Source organism: Trachymyrmex septentrionalis, unplaced genomic scaffold (genome assembly GCF_001594115.1).
Source record: "Trachymyrmex septentrionalis isolate Tsep2-gDNA-1 unplaced genomic scaffold, Tsep1.0 scaffold2, whole genome shotgun sequence".
NCBI classification, from domain to species: Eukaryota; Metazoa; Arthropoda; class Insecta; order Hymenoptera; family Formicidae; genus Trachymyrmex; species Trachymyrmex septentrionalis.
The window spans coordinates 909,233-919,493 of record NW_017305179.1 but is presented as its reverse complement, the minus strand read 5'-3'; the positions used below and the strand labels follow the sequence as shown (position 1 = coordinate 919,493).

At 33.7% G+C, this 10,261-nt stretch overlaps 1 protein-coding gene across 1 annotated transcript; it reads right to left on the bottom strand.

Annotated features, from left to right (window-relative positions):
- Nucleotides 1–6,220: 6,220 nt before the first annotated feature.
- LOC108747479 (S1 RNA-binding domain-containing protein 1) lies at nt 6,221–9,645 on the bottom strand. The gene is made up of 3 exons (XM_018484980.1): nt 9,573–9,645; nt 7,339–9,221; nt 6,221–6,982 (listed from the first exon to the last, which is right to left on the bottom strand). The coding sequence occupies exons 2-3, from the start codon at nt 9,199–9,201 to the stop codon at nt 6,221–6,223; spliced, it is 2,625 nt and encodes an 874-aa protein (XP_018340482.1). The 5' UTR covers nt 9,202–9,221; nt 9,573–9,645.
- Between the last annotated feature and the right edge of the window lie 616 nt (nt 9,646–10,261).

The following is a 10,261-nucleotide window of genomic DNA, read 5'->3' as shown; positions in this document are numbered from 1 at the left end:
TGCAAAGTGTTCAGTAAATCGTGGTATGTAACAAGAAGATGTTTCTTTGTGAGGAAAAGCGAGTAAAAAATAGAGAACAACATTGCTTTCTCGAGTGCGGGAGAGCTTTTGAGAGAAAAGATTTTACACTTGAAAGTGGTGTGTGAGGGTGCGTCCATTTGGCTACAATTTGACATCTGAAAATTGGATCTATTGTCTAGTAATATTGACGATGATGTATCTGTCGTGATTCTAGTCATCAATATCATTAATTTTCACTCTCGAAATTGCAAAGTATTATTGGGAATATATATTAAAGTGATTGGAAATATATAATAATAGCTGATGGTAATGTTCAGAATAAAGATGACATCAACCTACTCGTAAAAAAAAAGGTTTTTGATATCGCAACTTGCGCTTATCTAATCGCGCTGCATTCTCGATGTAGTATTTAGGGGCTTGAATTTCATTGTTTGTTATATTTAGTTTTAAGAATTGAGAATCTGTATAATTGATACATTTGAATTTCGAAATAAGTAATCAACTAATTAATCATTATCTATGTCAATATGAAATGTCTGTAAGGGTCGATTAATAATATTGTCTAAACGGGAGTTTCGAATCGTCCGTTGTCATTTCTACATTCACCGTAATTCCCGTACATTGCCAATTAATTTCCTTGGGTACAAACCAAGGCTTAACCAAGTTGAGAAGCTAACTGATCGTTGAAACCGAGTGAATTGATATATGTTTGCCGGCCGGAATTTGTCAGTCTCAACTTTCCAAATCCCCTTCGTCCGGGTAACGCCCGGATCGGTTTTGCTTTTGAGAATCAAAGTTACAATGCGCCGGTGTGTACCATCGCCGGGGTCCTCTCTCTTTCGACACGAGACAAAGGGACGCAGAGAGAATGAAAACCGCTACCTTGATGCTCGTGGTGAACCACGATAATTGGATCAGCCCACCCCTATGAGTCGCGACTGAAATTAAGTAACCTCCGGCGCGTATTCCTGCGTCGAGCTGATGATTTCGTCGGGGACAACCTGAAAAGCTCGCCCGGACAGCGCGAAATAATGTTAGCACGCGAAAATAAAGCAGTCGGGAATATAGAGGGAATACAACAAACGCATTTTGTCTGCATACGAAATCGCTGATAAAGCATACAGCAAGTAATTATTTAAATTTAAAAAAATGTCGGTTCCTTTGTTAACTAACGTCATGTACGTACATCAAGTACCTTCATCCACCACGGGAATAATAATAAAATTATACAAAAGTCATGTCGTTCTACTTTATACAATTGTTTCAAATAAAACAGTTGCGTAAAGTAATTGCATTATGCGGTATACTTTGGACGAATCGCAAGAATGCGACCTGAACCGACGAGAGATAAAATGCAGTCCTCTACTATAATTTTCTTCTATTCCCGCTTAAATAAAAGAAAGGGATTACGATCGTCCCCGTTTACCGAATCACTCAGTATAAATCAACCCTGTCGTATAAACCAGAGTGCGAAAATATTTTTTCCCAGTAGTATAAATATTACATCTCGTTAGGTTGATATTACGTGCAAGCTCGCCTAAGAAAGGACTTAAGCCGAGAAAAAGCAAGGCCGTAAAGAAAGCAAGCGGAAAAAGCTTTTTCGGTACGACGAGAACGCTTTGTGCGACCGTGGTTTGCGGCACGACAAAGCCACCCGAGTCGTTGGAAAAGGCAATTTGTACAGAGTACTTAAGTTACACATATTAGTCGCAACGTCGTGCTTTCGCAGTAACGATCAATTATATCGTGAAAAAAAATTGAGATGTCCCAAATCGAGTCATCCCTTATCTATGAATACTTTGACCAATTCTTTGAAATCAAATTCTTTGAACTCTTCTTTGATAAAGACTCGTTGATTCCTGCAAATCGAAAGATTCTTCAATGAAGAAATTTCAGGAATGCACATAAATATAAGATAAAACTTTGTGTATTCTTCATTTTTGACATTAAAACATTCATATATTATTCATGATAAGAACTTTTGATTTTCTCTCTTTTGCGATTGTCTTGAATCATACATAAAATAAATAAGCAGTTCGAGAGAGAAACAGCTGAGATAGCACAGAGAGTTCAAAAAGAATCCAAAAAGAATTCAGTAGTTGTGTTATCAATTTAGAATTCATTTTCAGACACAAAAAGAATTCTTTTTCTAAACAATTCTGAAAAGAATTCTTTTTGCATTGGAAAGGAACTCAGAATTGATGACATTACGACTGAATTCTTTTTGTGCTATCTGGAAAGTCTATATTTTCCTACTAGAAATAAAATATCTCACAGAATTTAAAAAGTGTATATTAAACGCAAGTAAATTTTACTTTGAATTTCTAATTCGAGGATTAGTTGCAGCGATATTTAATGCAGAAAGTTTACAGTATTTGCGGAATAATGATGATAGAGGATATATTATTATATATATTATTATATCGTAATGGTAAAATAAAAAGCTTATATCTTTTCTTCGCACAGAAGTACTATTGGAATAAAATCCTCTGATGCCCGGCAATAACAAAATACCGAGATTATTACTCGGTTGTGCGAATAGACAGGTCCCCAGGGTGAAAAGTAGTTTCAAAGCGTCTAGTCTAACAATGGAGTGCATGAAAGGAGGGGGGAAAAAAACGACGGCTATGAAAAGCATCTCGGAAAATAAAGGGGTAGATATGGTGGAAAGAATACGCGAAAGGCCCGAGAAATTCAATGCCAAGGTTGGCGATTTTACGAAGTTAAATCGATATTCAATACTTCAACGAACGATAGTGACATTCGTACAGAGAGTTTAATCGTATTTTATAAATGATATATTCGATTTCACGGCTGGCATCTCGGAGATTAAAATCAACTCGCAATCGTAAATTTGCTTCGTTAAAAGCTTTTTTCTTCGTTATTTTTTGAAACCGTGAAAAGATTATTTAAAATCCACACTCTTATTAATCTTTCAAAGTTAGAAACAATGTAAATAATTTGATAAAGTTTTATAGTAAACTTTTTATTAAAAAAAAGCAAGTCAAAATTCATTTTTACATTTTAATAAAAATATAGGTGTTAAAAATTTTAAAAGAATAACATGTTGCTATTACTGAGCGAATTTAACTCAATACTCTCTCCACTAAAGATGTAATATGCTTTGAATTGATTCTACGTAGAAAAGTAAAAAAATTCTGAAATTTAGAGATTTTTTTTCTAACATCAGTTTATATAAATCTTTCTTTTTTTTGAAATTTTTAAGATATATTACGGATATAAAAATATAGATAATTGTAAAATAAATCGCTTATTTAATAATATACTCTTTCAAGTTCTTTAAGAATCATTGCTTCTAAATAAAGAAATATTATAAATCTGTTTCTCTTTTGAACTAGCAATTGTGAGAGAACAATAGGTTTTCGTCATATATATGATTCTCGTTTTCCATTTCGTTTCGCATAACAAACATTTCGTTATTTCGTCGGACATGTATTTCCGGATTATACATCCTATAGAAGTGTATGTTGCACTGCTCGTGAGTATTTTGTGGCTTCAATTGATCTATCAGATTGGACGAAAGAAATCAATCGTGTGCATTGTTCCGTGAATGATAGGCTCTATTTGATACCGTGAATGAGAACGTAAACTCTCTGCTACGAGCATCGTATTTTCCAGATCTCTTCTCGCAAATTTAACAGATATTCGGTAAAGGAAAGCCTCGAATTAAACTATTAATTAATTAAATGTTTAACAATTTAATCGAATGGAAAAATATTTAATGACTCATTTAATTTAATGGTTAATCATCAATGGACTTGTTTATGAAATTATCGCACGTTTACTATATAGTAAACATTATAAATATCATTATATACTCATGGTATAATTACTTATATGATTTAAACATTAATGGTAAAATTTTCTCATTTGTTTTCAATTTAAAAATTTATATTTATTGAAATCACATAAATAAATAAATATATACATATATATATAATACATGTATTAAGTAGTAAAAACATTTCGTTTTTAAACATTACAGAACAATATATATATTATTTCATCTTAAACAAACATTGCTACAATTTCACACATAAGTTTAAAAAAATATGTTTAAAAGACTCTTTCGCATATTTCTCCGTTTAAGAATATCCTAAGCTTCCTTTTTATTTTTCCTCCTTTTGCAATCTGAATCTTTTTTGGCACAAGTGAAATTTCTTAAATTTTTTCCTTATTTTTGCTCAAATTTAAATTTTTATTAAATATGTATAAAGATTTTTACATTAAAATTAAAAATTATTTGGTAATTTAATAGAAATGTTAAAAAATAATCCTGAATTTTTCCATATTTTTTGAAAGCCTGGAATGGTATAAAAACAGATTGTAGATAAAGAAAGTAAAAATATCATTGCAAACAAAGGATTAATTGCCTATTTTTTTTATCTAACGATATATCTTTTAAAAAGATTGATTATACACGTTGCGTGTTCGCGATTGTGAATAGGAAACATGAAAGATCGTTGCTTTTCGATTCCGAAAGTAACGATCAAATACGAATTTTCTGCCGGAGGCATGGGCACGTTCTTAAATCCTGCCTAAAGCGAGCTATTCGGCGTATACAGTGTACTCTTCATGCAAAATGTAGCCGAGGTTCGAGACAACAGCGCACAGAACGGAATGGTACGCGCCCGAACTTTCCTGATAGTGGGATAGAATTCGCAGATTGCATGCTAAAACTTTCAAGCGAGACGAAACGAGGAGTGTGTTTTGGGAAAAGAAAAAAATAATCAGGTATGATACAATAATAAAATCGTATTCATGCCGATCGCGTCTATTGTATATAGAACGATACTCTTTCTTCTATCGGTGATACAAACGGAGAGAAAAAGATCCTAGATGAAAAAAACCAAAAAACGTAGAATATAAAATAAAATCTCTCACAAAGCTTCGTTTTCAGAGTCGGAAAAATTAATATGCTATACTTAGAAAGATTGAATAATTTTTAACTGCTTAGAAAATTTAAATAATTTTTAATTACTTAAGAATCTTTACAATTGTACTTATCGAAGGCACATCTAGGAAGGAAGGGGAGAAAGGGTTGGAGGTTAATCACTTTTATGATTAAAAAACCTTTTTTTTTCCCATTTAAAATCAGAAATAAGAAAGAAACATCTAAGCTCTAAAATATCCAAAGCAAGCGATTCATTTATATGATGATAAAATTTATAAATCCTCCTAGGGAAAAGATCCTGGATACATCTAAAAAATGTGTGTACTTATCATATTTTTTGTTCATATTTCGATACATAATAGTAATATAATTAAAATTTAACAAAACGACGAAATTTATATGTAGTCAATAAATGAGAATTGATTAGTCGATAAATTTTTACGGTCTCAATAAAAAAAAAAATCTGATTTCAGAAATAAGAGATTAAACCGCGATGTCCGTCTGCCGGAATTGCGACCTTCTTCCTGCAGCATTCAATGCGGAATACACCCTCTTCCCTCCCACCCTCTCTTGTAGTCGACTGTACTTTTGCTAGCAAGGGAAAAGGCACGTTAGCACGTGACTGGAATTCGTTTTACAAAACTCTCCGCAACCACGCATATAGAGTTGCCGTTTTAGATCGTCGCATTACACGACATAAAGTGGAATCCATTTCTCTGAGATAAACTACGAAAAGTGTTGTAAGAGATACAAGAAGAATAAATAAGTACAATAAACTGCAATTATTCAAATAAAAAAATTATATTAGATAGTAATCATTAATCATGAAATATGCGTCAAGATACAAGAAAATTGGGACATTATTTAAATAAAATATATGTTTATTACTGTTGCTTATTGTGGCACATTGTACGTTTACCGAGAAAAAAAAAAGAATATTCAGCTAAATCTCAGAAATGTTATATAAAAATATATCTTTATCAACGCAAGAACAATATTCTTTTCTTTACTTCCAATAAATAATATAAATATCACAAGATTAACGACAGTACGATATTATTACACAACTTACTTTTGTCGACAGATATGGTGATATTAATAAAATAGATGTTACTTTATAAGTTTTAGTTTCAAAATTATGTTATACAAAATTAAATTGTAAACATAAATGGTATTATAAACATAAATATAATATAAATATCATTTAAAAAATATCCCTAAACACCAACGCTAGTTTTTAATACGTAACGCCAAAAAGAAAAATCAACGTGATTACGTATAACATTAATTCATTAGCTCAAGACCAATTCTTTGACGTGCCAGTTCGATATTAACTACCTTCACTTCCACACGTTGGCCTATATGAAGATCCTTCTTCATACGGCTGACGTGTATAAGACCCTCCTTACCAACGCCCACGTCTACAAATGCTCCAAAATGCGTGACGTTCCGCACGACGCCGCTTAATATAGTTCCGACGATCAAATCTTCAATACATCGCACGCTGTTACGAAACAGCGGCTGATTCAATTTCGATCGTATATCCTCGTCTTTCTGCATGGTCAGAGCTTTAACTATCGTCTCCATTGTAGTCTCGTCAGTGCCGAACTGCGCGGCTAGATTTCCACATCCAGTTCTCGCATGAAAATTTATCTTTCCAATAAATGCCGGAGTACCGATATCGTCCAATTTGCATTGGCAGTGTTTTACGAATTTATTCGCTATCGCGTACGATTCCGGATGGATCCAAGTTTGATCTAAGGGATTAAAATCGTTCTCCGATTTCTTGCTCCGTTGTGATGAAGTTTCGCTAGTCGTTGCTGTCTCTGGCAGAATTCTTACGAACCCTGCGCACTGTTCGAACGTTTTGCTACCAATACTCTTTACTTTCAACAATTGCTCTCTATTTCGAAACGGTCCATTTTTTGATCGCCATTCTATGATGCTTTTAGATCTAGAAACCGTAAGACCGGCTACTTGTTGTAAAAGATAATGAGAAGCTGTATTGATATCCACTCCTACAAAACTCACAACTTCTGTAACAACCTGTAACAATTGATACAAAAATCGAATCTCCCTGAATAAAAAAAAAACTATCGCGTTATTATTCAAGTATTTGATTTAATTTTTTTTTTTTAATAAAAATAAAATGGAGTTTAATTTATTGCTGTTCTATTTAGGTCTCCAAAATTATCCTCGATAATATACAATTTTTTTATTTTTTAAAAGAAACATTAGCTTTGTCCAAAAAAGTTAGCAATAAAAAATTATGCTATTACTTTTTTTGCACATCCATTTCATAGCTCATTATATAATGAAAGATTCATTGAAAGTTCTCAAATTATCAATATTCTCTTTATCAGTTAATATTATAATAGTATAAACAGTGAATTCATACTAACTTCGGATAGCGACTTCGTCAGTTTCGTCTGAGGTAGGTCATGTTGATACATCCCAACTCCTAAATGCTTCGGCTCTATCTTAACTAATTCCGCCAACGGGTCCTGCAAGCGTCTCGCTATCGAGATAGCCGACACTAGATTCGGATCCAGATCCGGAAACTCGGATTTCGCCTGCGGGCTACAACTATAAATCGAGGCTCCGCATTCGTCAACGATGGTGTACATCGCGTTCAGCGAGCCAAACATGTTCGACTCTATTGCTTTAGTCAGAAACAGCTCGGTCTCTCTGCACGCTGTAGCGTTTCCCAGAGCTATTATCGTGCATCTGTACTTGTTCACTAATTTCGCCAACGTGTTAGCCGCGTCTTTAAATGCCGACGAATGGTTGTGAGGATATATCACAGCAGTTTCGAGAAGATCGCCCTGTTCCGATACAATGGCAAGCTTACATCCGTGACGGTAGCCCGGGTCTATGCCGAGAACAATTTTACCTCGCACTGGAGGAGTGAGAAGCAGTTGCTTAACATTGGTCGCGAAAACTTCTATGGACGCTTTTTCCGCATTTTCCTTCAACTCGCTCCTTATACGACGTACCATCTGAGGCTTGATTGATTTTTTGTAAGCGTAATCGATACCATCATTAAGTAAAGTCAAATGGAACATTTTTGCGCTACTTCTTTCTTCTTGTCTATATCGCCTTAAGCAATAGTTGCGGAACGCATCCTCGAAAGCGTCGGGGACAACAATCTTCACGCTGATGATCTTTTGGGATTCAGCCCGATTAATAGCTAGTATATGGTGGGGCTTAATGGCATTCACGCTCGACTTAAAATTGAAATACTGTTCATACTTCTGCTCATTTGCGTTTTTCGAATCTTCTGCTGTTTTACACTGCAACGTTTGTATGTCTATAACCGAGGTTTTCCGCAGGGAATTAACTTTGTCGAAAATATCCTTATCTTTACTGATGGCGTCCGCTATTATATACACGATACCGCTTCTGACTTCTTGTTCGTTTCGCAAACCTTCCTTTTGTTCATCTATTAAAGACGTCAATGATGGTATATCCCGTCCCTGTAAAACTGCATCGCTGATATTTCCTAGGCCCAATCCTCGCGCTTTATCTGCCAGAAGTCGTCTTGATGTCGAAGGTTTATATAAAGAATAAATATCTTCAAGATCGGCAAGGGACTTTGTAGATGTGATAACAGAGTGAAGCTCTGGCGACCATTTGCCCAATTTATCAATGTTCTTAATAATGGTTGCAGCACGTTGTTTAATAATCTTCGTCTGCTCAAAACTCTCTAGAAGTTCCCTCAATTTATCCGCATCCATAGAGCCAGTCATGTTCTTTCTATATCTTGCGATAAAAGGTATAGTGTTGTCTTCCTTGAAAAGTTTCACTACATTCTTTGCGATATATCTAGTTACATTGTTGACTTCGCTTATATAATCAATATCGGTCCATTCCGTGCATTGCGATAAACTGAAGTTGAATTTTTCATTGAGTTCCACATCTTCCTTTACAGAAATTCTGGCTGAACTTTTCTGAATTTCTTGAGACACTCCTGCATCAGTAGACTCAATGTACGAGTCTTCTAGCTTCGGTTTCTTGTTGCTAGAAGTCCCCAAGTTTCCTTTTTGATTTTTTCTTTTAATAGATTTAACATCTTTGCTCTGTGTATTTCTCTTCACTCCTTTCTTAGTTGGCTGTCTCTTACTTATAATTTCCTTTTTCCTTTCATTTTGCTCCATTACGTAGTCCTCATCTTCAGATTTTTTAAATGTTTTATAATCATTATCATCGGAATCTGACAGTTCAATTACTGATTCATTATAATTACTTCGTAAATTTCTTTTCATTTTTTTCGGTGTTTTCTTATCTGTTAAATTAATAAAATAGTTTCCTCACAAAACCACATACAAATAAGGCAGATACAAATATCTTGTTTACTCTTTTATAATTGCAACACTATACTTTGTGATAAATATATAGCTGTATTTCAATTATACTATTAAGATTTCTAATCAGTATAAATATATAAATACTATCCACGATACTTTTAAAACTTTATTTAAGTCCAAGCTAAAGTATTTATTCTGATATGTCTTGGCACAATGTTCTCTAGTAGAATTGGTTTTAGAAGAAGGAATGTCTTCCATGTTACAAAACCATTAGATTACATTAATTCGATAACATTAATTATTATTTAATGTGACTATTACTATATTACCTAAATAATTTCAATTAAAATTCGACGTAAACAATTTTCAACGTGAACAGGTAGGACAGGATGCGAATGACAATTCTAACCTATATTACAATGTGGAGAAAATTGTAAACACTAATATTAAAGGTTGTTGCGTCGCACGCGACGTGAACAAACCTTAAAATTTCATTTCTAAGATGCTCCTGCCATCTTAACGACATTAAGTGTACTCGTTGTCGGACGCAATCGACGCAATGTAAGCAAGAAAATATATAATTATAGGCAGCACAAAAAGAATATATAATAAAATAACATAAATAACATCCTTTCCTCTCTAATTTTCCAATAATTTTGTAAATTTTCTATACACAGAACACCTATTCTGAGAAGGAAAATTGTCACTTAAGTCACCTATTTTCTTTTTTTTATTTCAAAATTTTTTTGATGCCTACTAAAAAAATTAAAAAAGGAATAAATTTCAAATAACAAATTATTCTCCGCTACAGTTTAAGTTATACAATAAAAATAATCTGTGATTTTATTACCCCTACAACACAAAAGTTGTAGCAACAATGCTGCAATATTGCACCGTTATTGTAGCGATATTGCTACGATATTCTATACTGCGTGGGGATTATAATACTACAAAATTGGATTAAATATAAAATTGCTAGCATTTTTTCCCTCCGGCCACTCCTCCGGGGGGGAGGAGA

Bases quoted from the DNA above. Each gene is read 5' to 3' on its own strand.
- LOC108747479 (XM_018484980.1), bottom strand. From the start codon at position 9,201: ATGAAAAGAAATTTACGAAGTAATTATAATGAATCAGTAATTGAACTG. The intron at 6,983-7,338 runs GTTAGTATGAAT...CAATTGTTACAG, and splicing joins TGACGAAGTCGCTATCCGAA to GTTGTTACAGAAGTTGTGAG.